At 44.3% G+C, this 18,720-nt stretch overlaps 1 protein-coding gene across 1 annotated transcript in view; it reads left to right on the plus strand.

Moving 5' to 3' along the window:
- Window positions 1-18,720, plus strand: part of LOC106751111 (hemicentin-2) — a 427,635-nt gene that overhangs the window by 232,592 nt on the left and 176,323 nt on the right. Inside the window, exons 4-5 of the mRNA XM_014631902.1 lie at window positions 12,666-13,002; window positions 13,923-14,158. Coding sequence (XP_014487388.1) covers window positions 12,666-13,002; window positions 13,923-14,158 — 573 coding nt within the window. The remainder of the gene's footprint in view (window positions 1-12,665; window positions 13,003-13,922; window positions 14,159-18,720) is intronic.

Here is an 18,720-nt window from a genome sequence, read left to right on the forward strand (position 1 = left end):
GTGTAGTGACAAATAGAATTTTACCGATTTTTCGCGAATTCAAATCTTTCTGCCCCCTTTAAGAAAAGAATTATACGTTTATACGTGCAATAATTTAAGATTTAGCAACTACTAGAATCTTAATATTTTCGCTCGATTTTCGGTCAACTTGACCTGTGATCGTTAAGCTACGTAAAGATAAGGAATCAAGAAAGATGTAGCTTTGCGTTGCACATCGCGCGCGTTCCCCGGGACAATTTACAGAACTCCCTCCCTTCCAACGCCGTCGCATTAATTTCGACGAGAAACTATCACGTCATGAACACCCTTTCGGTCCATCCCCTTGTTCGAGACTCAGCGGTGCTTCGTCATTCGGCGATCCGACGCTCAAAAATCGCAGCCGGCGGCGTCGATCGATCCGGTCTCCCGCGGCCGTAATTTACGACGAGAAGCTTGCGTCTGCTCGCAATTGTACTCTCCTCAGTTCGCGAAAACGGATTCCCACTTGGCACGGGCGGCCGGAAGCCCGTGCACCGATTATGCAAAACGATCGAACGTAACGATAACAATTAGGTGGAAGTGCTCGAGGGTGCTAGCTCGGCGGCTACGAGCGCGAACGTCGTATTCGCTCTTCACCCTCCCTCCTCCCTTCGTTCCTTTCCCCCCCGACTCTTTCGGGGGCTTCAGACACCGCGGGGGGTGATTTCCGGTTTGGCACCGCGCGCATTCGGCGCGTCCGGGGGCGGCTGGTCTTGGCTGCGCTTCAGAAAACTCGCGGAAACCGTAAGCTCCGCTTGGCAAGTGAATCAATCACTCCGGGTATCTCGAGCGCCGTGCGCCGTGGGCCTACGCGCGCCTTCCAAGCGATTTGTTCGCCGCGGAGATTCCTTCCTGTGACGTGGCTCGCCGCCAGGACGGACCTCCCGATGGCTCCTCTCTCGCACGGCACTCGGAAGATGTATCAGTCGTTGAGCGCGCGACGAATAACAGCCTTAGCACTTTGGCGTTGTGCACATAGCCGCCGATTCTTATCGCCGCGATATCGCGCCCTCCGGTGGACCGTCTCCCGCGCCGTCGAGGGGTCATTAGAACTCTATAAAGTTCGCGGGGAGAGACGCGTCCTGCGACGTAAAATTCAATTATTCCCCCGTGACGGCTTTTTATGGCCCAGTAAAAAACGAATCTTGAATTTTACATCGCTCTGAAATAATCACGGGCGGATATTTTTCCATCGAGCGAACCTTTATCTTTACCGATTCACTCGCTGAATTTCTCGGGATGAAATCTCGCCCTGTGAGGGAGCGAAGTTCCGTTCGGCGCGATCGTGAAAGTACCGCAACTCGGATGCGCAAGAGTGAGTCCAATTAGACAGCGGTATGTAAATTTAACGGCAACTTTATTAGTCGTAATATGTAAAGGTTGTATTCCTTAGGATCTACAATAGGTGTAGTGAGCCTTTAGCTTTTCGCTCTAAGCACTGAATTAGTAACGTAATTTCTAGCCGGAAGCGCTTCTACCACTACCAGACACTCCAATTTCCAAGATTTAAGCAGCATTAAAACTTTAGCATTATTACAACTTTTGACAGTGTCTTCTGTCAGAAATTACGTTATATTTTATTGCTTAGAGCAACAGGCTTAAGGTTTACTGCACTTATTGTAGATCCGGGCTTTTGAGTTTATATGTATATACATTGAGTTTATATGTATATACATTTGAGTTTATATGTATATACATACCACTCATACTTATCACATAACATGACGAAATGTAAATACGAAGAAAATGCGAAAAATATGATCAGAATTTACTCAAAACTATATGCCATGTAAAATGTCATATAACCTGTTTCTTGCTGCATCGATATAACAACAAAGTTATATAATCACGTGACATTAATGTAACGATTAATTCAGCACAATATATTTGCTGTATAAAATGATGAAAACATTTGTAAAGCTCTCACCATCGATTTTCTCCCGTTCAAACAATCGTAAAAGTCTATCTGGAAATGTTTTACTCAAATTTCAAGGATATTCTTATTCCATACGAGTGAACATTTCAGACTAGAGTGAATGTGTTCCTGCAACGGTGGAATATATCAAATTCTCTCTTCAATTTTTATTAAAAATATTCACCCAACGATTCAGAATGAACGAAATGAAGAGAACTCATTCTATGTGAGTGAAAATACATTCGCATTTGAATGACTTGTCCGTCACTCTATATTTCAAGTAAAATTTCATTTTAGGAAATTTATAATATAAGAATGTTAAGGTGATATAAATGTGAATGCGATAAAAATGCGCTACTCTGTTTTACCTTATTTAACGGAAAATTTAACCGATGTATAAACGATGTATAACCGATGTATGCATTTTCTGCTAATTTTACATATCTCTTTCCAGGCCTCAAAATTTAATTGAAGTGGTATAAAAATGTTCATTGAAATTTTTCTGATTGGAACATTAACCCATTCGGTATGTGCAAGCTGCGGGATTTCTGTATCGGGTAAATATTTACGTTAACTGACAGCTAGAAACGTGAGTTTTGAAATTTTTAATCGATTTCGTCACTATTGAGCAATGTTCCAATTTATTTTCGCGCGTACTTTCTCCGTAAAAGCGTTTATAATTTCGCACGACCAACGTGACTTATATTTTGCAGGAAGATGTCAGTATTTTACCGGCAAAGTTTTCAAGTTTGACGTCTCCTTAACCGTTCTCAAGCTTATCCAATATCACAGCTTCGTCAAAATTTCCAAAATACCACACGAACTATCGGAAGATGACGCAAGTTCAAACAGTGAATGACAACAAGTTTCTCCGGTATAACATCATTTTACAAAGATCAAGAAACTTTATATATTATTTATGACATACGTAATATCGGCAAAGACTCTTCATTGTGGTATATTTTGCAGAAAAATGTCAGTATTCTACTGGAAAAGTTTTCCGGTTTGACATCCCCTTAAGATATTTGGTCCATAGTATCAGATTTTCAGAGACCCCTCCATAAGTTTATTATTTTTTGAAAGAGTACTTTCACTGTAACTTTGTTTAATCATATAAGTAATGAATGTTAATTTTGAACGTGAAATTAAGACAAATATACACAATATGACAAACACGGAGATATATTTATTTTTCCTATTAATGCTTTATTTACGTGTCAGTTAAGCTAATAGAGTGCACACATGATAGAAAATGATATATAAATATTTAAATACGTGTACACATGTATTGGCAATAATATGTGCCTATATGTACATATACGTGTCGCAGGTATTACTATAAATTTTTAATTTCCTATGACTATATTTTAAAACCAGAATAATGCCAATAATTCCGAAATTTCTGTATAATTCTGCATAATATCTCTGTATTAGTCTTTAATATCACAGTTGTTGTTCATAAAAATTCTAAATGTAGGAGAGATTAAAACTAGAAGTTAAAAATAGGATATCAATCTCAAGAAAATACGTATAAAAAGTGTCATCTTCAGTTGCGAATATCTCAGTTTTCGATTGGTCAGTCGTTCTCTGACAGACGTGTGGAAAGTATTTCCGTTAATACGCAGCTAAAATTTCCAAGGATCTACGAAGATGATTCGGCGGGCCGATCAACTTCGAGTACGTCGCACCCGCGTACGATTAAACAGCGCATCGTGCTCGCGCGACTTGAATTACCCAAAAACACGGGGCTTCCGAATAATATCCGTGCTCGAGCGGACACTATCGATCTCGCTCGGCCGTAATATCCATACCGCCGTCGGAGAGCCAGTTGCACCATCGCCAGTGTTTACCGGTGGAAGCCCTCCAATCAGCACGAGCCTTCCTAGGCCGACCCAATTGGTCGCAAGTCCACTCGGTCGTGCGATCGAGGGCTCGAGTTCCTAGACGACGACGACCACGTGCTTCTTCTCTCGTCATCGTCGTGCGCGTATTTTTGCTCGCTCGCTGGACAGCAGTCCGGGCGTGAGTGGCCTCCGATTTAATTTGCATAGTCCGCTTCCCCGCGTCCGTGTCCGGATCGTTGCCGGGCTCCTCGTTGTGTAACAACGTTACGCCCTCGTAATCATAGGGATCGCACGCGTCGGACGGGCCTCGTGGAACGCGCGCGTCCGACGCGTTACCGCGGAATTAATCAGACCTATCTATATTAGAAGGCATGCCCTGCGGTCAGATTAGAATCCCGACGGATCCGTTACGTGGACGGACAGCGGTGCCCGTTAATGGAGCCCGATCGGCGATCACGTACCTGTCCACGATTGTCACTAATTTGCCAGACCGAGCGAGACTCGGCGGTCGGCTGGGACGGCGAATAATCTCGGCGAGCTCATGCGCCGATGTTTTATTGCGCGAACGGCTTATCGGGTTATTCCCGTTCGACACGTAAATCTGTTTGCCCGGCCGCGAGCGCGAGCGTATTAGCGGGAATAATCGATGTTCTCGCGGTAATTCGGTCCTATGTTCAAAGCCAGTTAAGATTCCATTATTCATACTTTTGCAAATGTCCAGATACTTCCTCCCTCTCTCTCTCTCTCTCTCTCTCTCTCTCTCTCTCCCTCCCTTTCTCCCTCTTTTTCTCTCGTTTTCTCTCGCGCTCATATCCGCCGCGTGGAATGCATCATTCATGCGCGAGGTCCAGCGCAGCAATATTTCATTCCGTGGATTAAATTATGACTGGAAATTTTAAGTAACGAGTTGTACGAACAGAGCGGGAGGCCGCGCGGAGTAATGTAAGAAAATTGTTGTTCGAGAAGAATTACAGGCATTTGACGCAGACGCCTGTCGGCGGCTGTAAGAGTTGAAAGAGGGGGAGAGAGAGAGAGAGAGTTTTTCGTTAGTTTTTCCGCGGATGAAATAAAAACCGCCGGATTTTTAACACGTGAGACCGCGGCCGCTGCGCCGCGAGCAGATATCCGCGGCAGCGCGAGAGAGATGCCGGCCTCGACTTTATAATTTCAGATTTTTATGAGGTTTGTCGTGCACGCCTGACATCTGCGCTCAACGGAGAAAATGCGGGATATTTACTGAGGAAGCAAACACGGACACGGCAGGGCAAACACGGAAATGCAAGGAGCACTGCAAACAATGTGCCGCTCCTACCTTGTACAAAAAAGGCATTGCCCCAGCCGGTGTCCGGTTGAGCTTTTTTGCAAGTTTAAATAAATATTTTAGCTTCATAACAGCGCCGAGCTTCTTCCGCGAGCTGCGGAAGGGTCGTCGACGTCGCGCAAGTTCGCGCGAACATCGAACTCCGGGTCCAGACGCGGAATTCGAGAGTATCGATTCTCATGACTCGCGTTATACATAAGGTGTCTGGCTATTAATAAAGTATTAGGCAAGGTTCTCGGGATATTCAGTTGCAAATTGAAACGGGGAAAGAGTCGGGTAAGAATCGTCGCGCGATTAATTACACGACGCTCGTGTGCAGATAAGGCAAACTGCATTCAGAAATTCCTCCACTTTGCATATTGCCTAACAATTATTGATGGATTGTTTTAGAAGTAACTAAAACGAATTATTTTCGGCCTCAGTTACATCTTCTTCTGGTTTTAACCCACGCAGCACGTATGTCTAGAAGACGTCTCAGAAACATCTTTCAGATGTCTTATTACCTCGAAATATCTTTGCGACGTCTTAATGTCCTCCGGGAATATAATAGCGGCAATATGCATGTATGATTATTATCACTAACACTGTAGTAACACTTACTGGAAAAATGGTTCTTCTGACTATGATTCTTTTACTTGTGTGATTACAGTTACAAGTACGAAAAATTTTCCTCTTAGTGCATACTAAGAGAAATTATAGTCATTTTCGGCCTCGACCATATCTTCTTCTTTTCCAGTTATAAAAAGTAGCGGCAATATGCATGTAAGGTTATTATCATTGGCACTACAGTGACGCTAGAAAAATGGCTCTCTCGAATACGTTTCTCTAACTTATGTAATTATAGTTATAAATACTGAAAAAAAAATTTTTTCCTTAATACAGATAAGCTTTCCAAAAATATCCGAAATATATCAAATCTGTTGACGATCTTCTAGCGATTGTGCGAGCAGTAATAAGTTAAAGTAGAATATCTATGTGCTCCTCGGTTACACAATTTTGCAGGAAATTTTACCAGAAAAACTTCACTCCGTGTAGACACGAGTCTCGAGGTAAACGTCTCGAATCCGTTGACGAGCTCCTGGCCAACGATATGCGTGGTGCTGACTGCGCGTCTGCTCCTCGATAGCTATTTCCCAAATTTGCGAAATGGCAGAGAACTTTTCCGTTCAGTGTGATGCGCCCTGGCCGCACACGGAGCGTTGCGCCATTAATTGTCAGACACCCTGTACAAACAGCGTCTCGTTTAATTGCGCCCGACTGTCCCAGTTCTATAAAGTGGACTCACGAAACGCACCGCAAACAGACACAAAAACGGGGAACGGATACGGAAATCGCCGGCGGGAGGGGTAATTTATGTAAATTTAAAAATCGTCCGTGGCGGAATTTCTTCGCTCTTGATGCCGTTCCGCCGTTACGATGGCCGACGAAAGTATCGCCGAGCTTCGAGGAAGTTCTTGCGCTCCGTTCTCATTGCGAAACCACGAGATCTTCGGGCACTATCGTGCTGCTCGCGCGCGCCACGAAAGCGGGCGGTTATTTACCCTGCGGGATATGAAGCCGGGCTTAACTAGGAGCAATGCAATTACGTTCGCGCGCTGTTTGCGATCGCGAATGAACGGAATTGCGTTAGTCGCTGCGGGATAATACAAAAACAAAAGTCGCCGCGCGGAGCAGCGCGACGCGACGCGGAGGCTCAGGCCGGCGGCAATAAGAGGGAGAACGCAGTTTATAACGTATCGGGCGGTGCTTAAAAACAAATGGATCCCCGAGAGAGCCCTCGGAATGTTTACGGTCGCCGACGGTTACCGTTATCGTCGTATCGATCGTAACGATTTCTAGTTACCCGCACCTGGCTCAGCCGTTCCGCACGCCGGTAGCGCCCGAGAGGTAGTCCTTTACGCGCAAGAAGTCGCCTCTTGTTTTTCTCACTTAGTCGATACCCGCTACTCGATTCGCTTTAACGAAGCGCACCCCTCCCCCCTCCCACCCTTCTCGTCTTCTTCCCGCACTCGGCATTACCGCGGCGTCGAACAAAAACCGATAAATGACTCGGAACCTTATCGCCAAGTATTGCGATCGCGTGTATACTTCGGCAACTATGACCGCGACAGGGAAAGAAAGCGGAAGAGGGAGCGAAGAACGTTATTTAGCTTTCCCGATATTTTTCCGCGAGAGAAATCCCAACTAGAGTCCTATATATAAGGGAAAGAGAAGTAAGAGGTGTGGCGACTTGAAGGTTTCGTTTATTCGATTTTTCTTTATTTTCGTATAGTGTCGCAAAAATAATAATCAATTTCTTCGGAGCGAAGCTTTACCTATCCGCATGATCTGCGAAACTTATAAATAAATTGGAATTTTGTTCAATTTAAATTTTTCGACAACGTGTCAACTTCGTCATCTTACCCCGTATGTAAGATTTGTGTGACGAAGGTTAAAGATGCAAATCTTACACAGCCATTAAATAAAGACAAAAATAATTTTATGAAGCATATATATCTAATAATTCCATTATAAAAGTTTATCAACAATAATTAATGCCACACCTTTGCTGCTACGCGCCAGTTTCGTGATATATCATTTTAGTTCGGAAAATCGCCGCTTAGAGGCGCCTTTCACCGTTACGCGTCCGTTTCGTCCACTACGTCACCAAAATGGCCGACTGGCAGTCGCGGCGCGATGTGTGAGCGAAAAATTCCGCCGTCGAATCCGGTATGAATGGCAACGAGCGTCGTCTCTCGGAGATCACGCGATCACACCGGGGTCGGAGGAGACGCCGGCGAACAGTTAGCGTGTTGCGCCCGCGTCCAGGCTAATCCGAAGACGCTCTTGTCGATCCGAATTAACGTGGGCATTGCGGCTGTCGAATTACCGCGCGCGCGTCGGAGCGACAACCGGCTCATAACTGCCGCCACGCCGGCGGAGTATTAGCGAGAATTTAGCGCGGGACGACATCGCAGACGGCGGAGGACGAGAATCGGTGAGAATCGGCGAAGACTGAGGATACTGAGAAAGAGAAAGGGGAGAAACGGTAAGACGGAGAAAGATATAAGACGGGGGGGGGATGGTGTGTAGAGGAGGAGGGGGCCGCCTTGGCCGCGAATCACTCCCGTCGCCGTCAGAGACGATCGTGCCGCGAATTCTACACGAAAGATAGATTCTCCCGGCGATACACACCCGTGATACCGAATCCTTCTACTCGCTCCCGCTCCCCCTCTGCACCCTTCTCTCTTTCACTCTTTCTCTTTCTCCGTGCTCTATTTCCCTTCCGCTTCGCCTGTCCCATCCTGCTTTTCGCTTGGTCTCCCTACGTGCTCTGGAGACGCCTCTGATCTCCGTCGCTTTGTATACACAGGGCAAGGTCACCTCGGCATCCACCGAGGCAGGAGGGTTAGGTATGTATATACACAACATATATACATACATATATATATATGTATGTGTGTGTGTGTGTGTGTATGTATATATATATATCCGTATATCCTTTTCTCCTCTCTCGCCGCCACTATCCTTGGCGTTCGTGCTTTGGCCCCTGCCAACGGAGGCCGCCCTCCGCTTGTCGTCAACATGCAAAGTCCTCCGAGAACTCTCAAAACTTTTCATCAACGGCGGACACTGCTCGCCCCTCGGATTCGAATGTGCCGGATGTGAGGCGGGTCTCGCTGATACGTTCTGGGACCGACGGTCCCTGGGCAACGCGGGAAACAGAGAGAGCGAGAGAAGGAGGGGGAGGCAACGGAGAGAGCTATAATCTGGTAAACATGAAGTGTAGTGCGACGTGGCGAATGCGCGTAATAAAATATACGGTATAATAAAATATTACGTAACGCGATATCCCGCGCTTCCCTCCCTCGTTCGCCGGCGCGTCGTGTATTTTTCCATCCTTGTTTTTTTTTTCCTCACGTTTGTTGTGCGCTCCGATTACGCGTTTTGATCGCGTGTGGATTAATTTTCGTTCCGCTTTCATTCCGATAATATACGCGAGACGCGTGATGCGATATTTCCCGCTGACCTGATTACAGAAATTGCGCGAGTTTACGTTATCCGCTAGATTAACTCGTGATCAATCATTTTCTCTTTTTATCAATTGTATTTTTTGCGATGAAAATCAGCGAAAATTGGACGCGCCTGTATTATGAAGGGCGGGAGCTATCGCATTACGTGCCTGCGGTGTGATTGTAAAATACGGTATGCGTGTCTGCATAGTAAATATAATTCAGTGTATCTAGATATATATCTATATTCGCTGAGAAAGAAAATGTAAGATAAAATGTATTTGTCCGGTGGGTACTAATAATTATTCATACCAATACATATATTTTTACATTGAGAAGACATTTTTTGAAATGAAAAAAAATATACATGTTCTTAAATCTATAGCTTTGTATAAAAACAATCGTTTATTTTATTTAGATAAAATAATTTAGAGAGAGATTCAAGTAAATATGTTATTAATAGCCACCGAATAAATATTTCTTATTTCTTAATATATTTATATAATTCAGTAGATATACGTATACTTCGCATTTTTAAATCGTCTCGTTGCGCACCGTGTTATTACGTAGTGCAGAAACCGAAAACCTATACACACGCTCTTCATAGGTTCATAACGTTGCTCGTTCGAGAGCGCACTTTCCCAAAGTATTCCTTGAGGGAGAAGCCCATTTAAAATTCCGGTCTCGACCGGGCCGAACTGAGAGTAAAATTAGCGGTGATAACGTAAAATAGATAACAACTGGGGAGGAGGCACAACTTGGCGAAACTTGGCTCATACGGCGCGAGTATTCCGCGAGACGAAGTTGCGAGAGAGCTGGTCTTTTCCGGAACGTTCGACAAATCTAGCGCTTCGGGGATTCAAGGCGGTGCCGTGCGTGCTCTCTCCCTCTCTCTCTCTCTCTCTCTGGGAGTTTACCTACTCCTCTTTCCAAATTATCGGAATTCCCATGCGAACTCCCGTATTTCACCTTTGATGCGCGATGCACGACAGGGGGTAACGGCGATACGGTGATGTGGGCGGAAATTTGCCGAGAGTCCCCCATTCCCTCCCAGCGAAGCGAGTTCTACGCGCGAAGGGAAAGGAGTTTATGCAGTAACATGAGGTGACGAATTCTCTCAATCGTCTTACCACCTTGCATTGGTGTGAATCGCGCGCCTACGTGGAAAAGAATCGACGCGAATCAAGAAGCCTCTTCGCGTGTCTAATGATAAAGTAATAATTAATTACTAGATCGTTCAGGTATCGTCGAATCTATTAGGTTATAAAATCTATTAAGTTATAAAATGTACTATATCGTAAGACTCGACTCGTTGTATCGATATCGAGCGGGAGTTTGCGAAAAGCCGCGTGCAATTTCTCTCGAAAGCACGGTCACAACGCGATAACGAGTTCTTTAAGCACGCGAGCACGGTCGGTTCTGTTATAATCAAAGGTTCATCACATCGCGTCGTCGACTACATGGTGCCAGAAATTCGTTACACCACGTTACTCGCTACGTTCCTTTGAGCCCGTCAACGTACTTCGCTTAGCGCCCGCTTTCACTTTCTGCCACAGCGACGTGCTCAGATACAGATCGCGGTCTGTTGACATCCATTGATCATGACATGAATAATGAATGGATACACCGCCTGAATAATGCATGCATCAACGTCGAACAACATCCACTCGATAGCGGTGTATAACTAGTCGGGTATACTATTGGGAACGTTGATGAACAGAGGGCACCCGCTATTGGCCGGCGCCATGATATTGCCACGTGACTATAGGTCGATACATTTTCCTTTGCGGCCTAGTGTCGAATCCCGCGTTCATCCTCAGTAACTACGAACGTCCGATCTTCTCCGGCCATCAATCGTTTTCGCCTTTTGACCGCACGGCCCGATTCGACCGATTTTAGCCATATGTTTTAATTTTACAACACAATGAGAGCTAAGATAAGGAAAGAAACGAACGGATTGGAAACGAGATGCCATTTCCACGTTTGTTGTAACGGGGCTCATTAAACAGCGCGTAAACGGAGGCAAGAAGGCCTCGCGGAGGTTAACGCGAGGAGCGACGTCGTCGGCACAAAGGTTCGAAAGAATGAGAAATTTACGTTTCAGTCGCTGGGCTATGGGAGAGCCGACGTTAATGAAACAGCCTAGAAGCGCCTCGTGGCATGCAAACAAGTTGGTCACCCTCAACTGCCGCTTGCTACAGAGGGATTGCGGAACTCGCGGCTGCAGGATGAGAAGGCGGCTCCTGCCTGGGAAGAGCTCTTAGTTGTGTTAGGTAGTTGCAGCTATTTGCGGCTCATCGGGACCATAATTAGTTTTCCTCGTGAAGTCTCGGTCGACCAAGCTCGATAGGCAGTTTTAGGTGCGAGCGACCGAGCGTGCGGAACGGCTGCCGCCTCTCTCGGAAAGTGCCCTTCGCAACGACGTTCTTGTCGCGGCTTTATCGAATTCCGGGGCGGCGCTAACTCGATCAAGCTCCAGCCTTCAGAATATTTACTTCGTGATAAAGCGCGCGCGGCAGGGCGCGAGGAGAAACGGACGACTAATTTTGTCTGTTGTGTTCGGTCCCGTAAAGGGCGGCCGGAAAATTTAGCCGTCCTTTGAATTCGGGCGGACGGTAACGCGCTTCCCTTCTCTGGGCTCCGCACTCTACTTCGGCCGGGAGTGCACACGGCACCGAAGACAATACGTTCTGTTAATTTGGACGCACATCTGCGTCTCTTTGTCCGGGTTGTGAGTAGGGAAGAGTGGAAAGGAGAGAGAGAGAGAGAGAGAGAATTCCTGAGATCCTGAGTCGAAATGTTAATGCTTCATTGACTCTTTAAAATAATTTGCGCCTACTTACTATGGACTAGTAAAAACCTAATTTGGCAGTGCTACACTTGTTAGCTTCAATCTTGAATTTTTGATTCTAAAGATTTAATTATTATGTTACTGTAAAGCAACCTATTTTGACGCCAAAAACAGCGAAGACGAAAATCTAACACATCATTATGGCCAAAATAAGAGTAAATTATATTATTAGGACAGAATTGAGAGAAAGAACCTATTTTTCGTTATCTCAGCTCCTTTTGTGCTGTAGAATTAAAACTTTAATACAGGGTCAAAATTTTGGCTCGAGAAAATTTACATTTTAGAAAAAAACTGGCGAATTGTGGCCGATGAAGATTTTGTGCAATAACTGCTTCATTATATATACCGCTTGCTATATAATTACATTACATCTTAATTAATCCGCCCAGCACGGTAGTTAATGAAACGTGGTCCGGCGCGCAGCGTTATAGTATAATATGCGATAAATAACGATAACGATAATGGCTGAACTTGTAGTTAAAACGCTTTCTCGCGAGGAGTCACGCGACAGTTTCCCCGGAAATATTAAAAAAACAAAACTAGGGCACGTTAAGAATTCCGAGAAGGCGACAAAAAGGGAAAAGCAACGATATAAGATCTCGTGCGCGCGTGCATGCGCTGGAAAAAGTGTAAGGCACTTGGCGAAAAACGGAATCACGGTAACTTCGTTTAACGGCTAATATGTCAGAGAGGCCGGTGTCATTATACCGTGTCGCTGTTGCAGGTTCTGTGAACGAGGCCGGTGTTTTTGCGCTACGGGGTAGGCAAGAGGGTAACCGGCGTTCCAGGAGGACCACCACCAGCACAACGAGCACAACGACATCCGGCTCGACGTTGATACCACTGCCCGACGAAGTGGCGCAGCCCGCGGCCCTTTTGGCCCCTGAAGAAGAGTCATGGTCTACCAGCTCTTCCACCACGACCAATGTTCCGTTACCCTTGGATACGGCGGCTACGTCGTCCAATCCGCCTCTGGAGCTCGTGGTGAAACCTCACAGCAAGGTCATCTTACCTTGCGAACTGGAAGGGAATTACTCGAGATTATTGCTGCCAGGAGCGAGGTGAGTGCACTGTGTGCGCAAAACTCAATCGACTTGTAGCTATCGCGAGGGGAATAGGAATCGTCGGTTAAAACATGCAAACCTTGACGCAAGAACCGTATGAAGTATATCAAGTATGTTCATCGTGTGTAATTTTCAGTAAAAATATTTACTATCAGTTTTACTATCGGAAGTATCAGTATAAATACAGCATCAGTTGCATCCCGACATGGTTTTCTTACTCAATTGTTTGATAAATACTGTCTACTCTAAATTCTAAGCGGTAAAAGTTGACATTCTGACATGTGATCAGCTATTTTCCTAGAAAAGTTTTCTATTCGGGTAACCTGTCTCTTTTGTTTTCGATCCTTGAAAAGAAGATATATATTTTCTATCTTTTTTTTATCTCTAAGATATCTTATCTTTTCCTTATATGCTCATATAATGTCTCTTCATAAAAAAGAATAGTAGCAGTAAATAGTAATAACGTATCGAGTAAGCTACAGTAATATTATTCCCGTCACGTAACAAACTCACGTTAACAAAGGAACCGTCAGAAATCTCTCTCACTAAATTTGATGGGTTTTGGATTATATGTAGAACAACAAAAAATGATCGAACCATGTTTTTTTTTAAGTGCTTATCTCAACCTTCAGGGGTTGAAATAACGCTTGGAAAATAACGGGTTATTGAATTTCCCGCGAATATCATCGAAGTTATGAGAACGATTTTGCCAATGAAACCGATGATTTCAATAACGATTCTCAACTTATATCTAAAGGATTCCACGTAAACCGAAGCCCATGAAAATCGGTGAGGGACACTTGCGAAGGTTTCCACGGTAAATAGCGCTGAATAGTACAAGATGCTTCGTCGCTCGAAGATCGGGCGTGACGAAGTTCGTTAAGTGAACTAATAATGCAGACGTTGCGCCTTGTCAGAAGTTACAGAATACGACCGGCGACGTGGCTGCACGAGGGAAGTCCGGTAGATATGATCACGATAGACACGAGAACGGAAATGAGCGGAACCGGGCACAGGTATATCGGCGACTCCACGACCGCGGCGTTACACATAGACAACGTCAGATTAGAGGATGACGGTGTGTGGGGCTGCAGGTTAGAAGACGACCGGGGGAAAATCCTCTTCGGCAGACCGGTGAAGCTGGTCGTGCTTGGTGAGTACCTCGCAATCTTCTTCGACGTTTAATCCTTTGAAGTCGGATTTCCTATTAACGTGAAAAATTAAAGCCGCACTGTTCCTCGAGGTATCTCCTGGAGATTTAATGCCGTTTATCTCGTTTCTCCCCTCTCCCCACTTTTTCACGCTCCGCACACCCTTGTTTATTTATATTTTAATGAATATATAATCGATATAATCTCTCTCGCGCACGCACTGACCACTTTGCGACCGCGCTTAATACATCGCGAGATGTGAATCATAAATCGCATTATATCATCGGTAGGAGAATTTTAAATGGCAAGTGAAAAATGTTGGAGCGATGTTTGAAGGAGAAAAAGAAATATGGTCGATTAAAACGGTTTTAAGATACACTTTTATTTAACTGACAGATGTCGAACGACCGATTCCCTATGACATTGATACGTCCGTTCCCAAATTCGCGCGATCGATTTGATTAAAATATTAGTCGACGTTTGACGGCCAAATCGATCGCGTTATTTATGTATTCGCGCGCGATCTTTTTATTTTCACAATACGACCGGGATTTCGTTTTCGCCCGGAAATTATAAAAAACTGCGGATTTTCCGGATATAACGCATTTTTATGCGCGGCCCTGAAAAAAACGAGATGTGAACTTTTTGGGAAACGTGATTCTATCTTGCATAAAGCCTTTCAATTTTGCAGGAATGATTAAATTCTCGCAAAATTCCGACTGTCGAAATTTTTTAGGAATGTGCCAGGTACGTTTAGAGGGCGATAACTTTTGAGAGAAAAATTTTTCCACCAACCGGCACAGCACCGGAGGGGCAAGTTTTTTTCTGTTCCCCGCCAAAAATTCTGTTTTCCACCAAAAATTCGCGTTTTATGTTTCACACTCGATCCGCCCCTGATGACCACGATCTCATAAATACGCCTGGATACTTTTGTGCGTGATGCGTATACATTAACTTGGGAGAAAGAGAAAGGAGATGGGGGTGTATTATTCGTATTACACAAGAAAAGGGACAAAGAAATGTACGCATAGCTGACTCGACGAAATACATCCGCTTCCAGACACACCAGGGACGAAGAATTATGGGCTTTCTTGACCTTGTTCTCCGCAAGTTCTCACTGACGACTCTTACTTTCAATGATGACTGCTCTCCATGAAAGATATGCCATATATTCTTTCGAGAAATATTTCCTCTAGCAGCGCTTATGCCGCGCTGCTTCTTTTCGCGGTCGCCTGCATCGACTACAAGGATTGTATGAATAGACCACTTGGATCTTGTAACAATAATCCATTATTTTATCCAAATCTTGTCACTAACAATTGGCCCAGAATACTCATATAAAAATGAGCAAGATTCGTTCCTCTCTTCGTTGCTTCTTCCTCCGCGCCTCGCCTCACTCTCGTCTTCCTAAAGAGACGGCCGCTATTCGTAGGCGCACCGGGAGTACAGGTGCCGTCCTTCCCAAGAATTCCCGGCAAGTCGGTCGACCCGCGGATAAATCGCGGGAAGAGACGTCCCGAGTTGCCTGAGCTGCCGGTAATGGCAGGATTTATGCATATTAATACGCGCCACTTGGATTCCCGGCCGCGGTCGCATCGCCGTGACATGAATATGCATTCGTCCTAAAAATTCGCATTTCGCTCGCTATTTTTTCCCCCTTTTTTCGTCTTTCTTTTTTCCTCTCTTTACCCTCCACCCCCTCCCTTCACTCCGCCAGACGTGTCACTCGTTTCGGGCGCGTCGGCCGCGCCTGTCGGCGCGCGCGACCAGAGATGCGCACGTTCGCCGTGAGACGAGAAACAATCGCGTCGCCGGTTGACGCGTGCGTGACGCTCTTCAGCGTCGTTCGAAAGGTCGAAGCCCCGTCCCCAAATGAACCTTCGCGCGGTCTCTCGCTCCATTCCTGTTTTTAATATCCATCCACCGGAGAACGCAGCAGCTAGCTTTTATCTCTCGTGGCGAGAGCGGCACGTCCGCCCCTGGGGGTACGACGAGGGTGCGCGCGGATAGCACGAGAGGGTGTGTGGACGGAGCGCTCTCCGCTTCGCGTTTTTGAACGTTCTCTCCTTTGCGCGTCGTCTGGTTACCCTGGCTCACTGGTAGCGCTGTTTATTTTTCGGTAGCGAGCCTTTACTCCCCACGCTGCAGTCGTGCTGCTTTGCTTAGCGCGGCACTTTTGAACGTTGACGCAGGCAACGATTATTTACCGGTCGTACCAGGGCGGACTTGGGTGATTTTGACGCAATTTATGCGCCGCGAAGTCCGCCGAATTAAGCTTGCGTTCAGAAATGGATTGAATGACCGAATTATTAGGCAGGTGATAAATATTTAACATTAACTGATCGATCGAATACACACACGTCCGACCTTAATTTTACCTCGAGCTTCTCTGAGCACAATTCGGAGATCAATTTTCTTTGTCGAAAATGTCGAGGGAAATGTCAAGAGAGAACGTTGTTTTTCATGGCGATTTTTAAATTTTTAACGTAACGTATCTTTTTAATTAAGGTCCGAATTAAACTTCCGTTAAAGTAAAGTCGACTTGAATTTGATCGGAGAAAACTTTGTCATTTGTTTGAACGTTCGAAGTTTGCGAAAAGCCCCGCTTTTTCGATCGCTTGTATCTTGCAAATTATTGATGCTTCGATACTTTTGTTAAGCAAATAGGTGAACTGTAACTCTTGCTCAGTGAACTTCCGGGAAAATAAATTAAAATCACAAAATTAGGATTACAATCTGTGTAATTAATTTATAAACATACGGAGTTGATTTTAATTCTACATTAATTCTGTAAATTTCATCGAATTTGGAAATCCAATAGAAAACCTCGGTATATTGTCTTTTTTGATACTACTAATGATTATTCACTGCTATTTTTCTCCACGCTGAGAGGTTTAAAGAAGGGATTATTTCAGAATTATTTAATACACGAGTATCGTAATATTCCATCTGCAATTAATCTTTAATTTGTAATTTCAATAAGCAATTTATCAATTATGTAACTTATTCAACCGCAAATAGATTATGTGCGATAAGCAAATATTAAATAATTAATATAGGTAAATGATAGAGGATTCAATTGCAAATAGAGTATCGCAATAAGCAGATATTAAATAATCCGACAGATTAATAGATAAATGGGTAAATAAAACCAATTTTTTTCTTTCATAATATCCTTATCGTTACACGGAGGAAGATTATTTGCTGCCTCTGTCCGCAGTTGCATGAGTTATGTAATTAATTACATATTGAAATTAAAAGCAAGTATTAAATGCAGAATAGGGGGGAATATTGAGATAAATGAAATATTCAATAACACCATTTTTTGAAAAGTGTTTATGCAGCACAGAATCTCAGGCCATTGTAAAAGCTTTTAGCAGGTCCTTTTCTAAAGCTCAATATTGAATAAAACGGTAGCAAGTAAACATTTTTAACATCAAAGCAGGATAATAGTACATACAGTTATATCTCGAGATTCCCCATTGGTCCTTCAATCCCAGCAAAATTTGCAAGATTAATGTGGAAGCAAAATTTCGAATCGGGTTACGAGAAATGTAATATCGAGAAGTGGATTCCGATTGTTTCGGTATAAATCTCCGAGACGTAACCAATTATTTTCGTCCGCTTTCTCCCTCTCTCTCTCTCTCTCTCTCTCTCTCGCCGAATTCAGCGTGCGCGCTCCGATTTATTTCGTGTATCTCAATGAAGTATACCGACTTCATAAATCTCCGGATATATCTTCTCTATTGTGCCTCTCGCGAACCGGTCGAGTAAATACGAGGGAAGAACGCTAAAAGTTGCCTGCCGCATGAAATATGGCACCGAAATCCGCGGCGCACGATAAGACGTTGAGTACACTTAACGTCTACCTTGGCGAAGTCGAGAAAAACAAATCAACGTGTTCTAAACCCGGAAGCGCGCGTCCAGCACGCCAACAACGCTGGCGAAGTAAGTAAGCTTTCATTGAAATGCAATGGCTTGTACTTCTTTCACACTTTGTTTCTTGCACGTTGCGCAAGCCACACGTTCTCGCGAGTATCATGAGACATCAATAAGAGATACATCGTATGGCGGTCGTGTTATCCGATCATCGTAACGATCGATAAGGGAATGTTAAAGTCGATGACGAATAAGTCGATAAGCGGTGATAACATAAAGATGAACCTCGAAATGTTACATTACACAAACATCGCATAATGTGGTTGAGAAGTTTTTGACCAAAACATTGAATCTTGATAAAAATGATTTTTTACGTGTTTTCTTTTTGATAAGATATATCGAATTTGTTGCAAACTTTTCGTATTTTTCTATGTTTCTGAATTTAATTAAAAGGGTATAAAATTGTTCTTTGAAATTTTCCCGATTGGAACATTGACATGGTATTTGGTATGTATAAGCTGCAGAATTTCCATATCGGGTAAATATTTACGCTAACTGACAGCTAGAGATATGAATTTTGAAATTTTTCATTGTATCCGTCACATATTGAGCAATGCTTGAAATTCATTTTCACGTATATTTTCATTGCATAAAATCATTTATAATTCTGGTTAACCAATAAGAC

This window comes from Dinoponera quadriceps, unplaced genomic scaffold (assembly GCF_001313825.1).
Source record: "Dinoponera quadriceps isolate SergipeBrazil2010 unplaced genomic scaffold, ASM131382v1 scaffold7286, whole genome shotgun sequence".
NCBI classification, from domain to species: domain Eukaryota; kingdom Metazoa; phylum Arthropoda; class Insecta; order Hymenoptera; family Formicidae; genus Dinoponera; species Dinoponera quadriceps.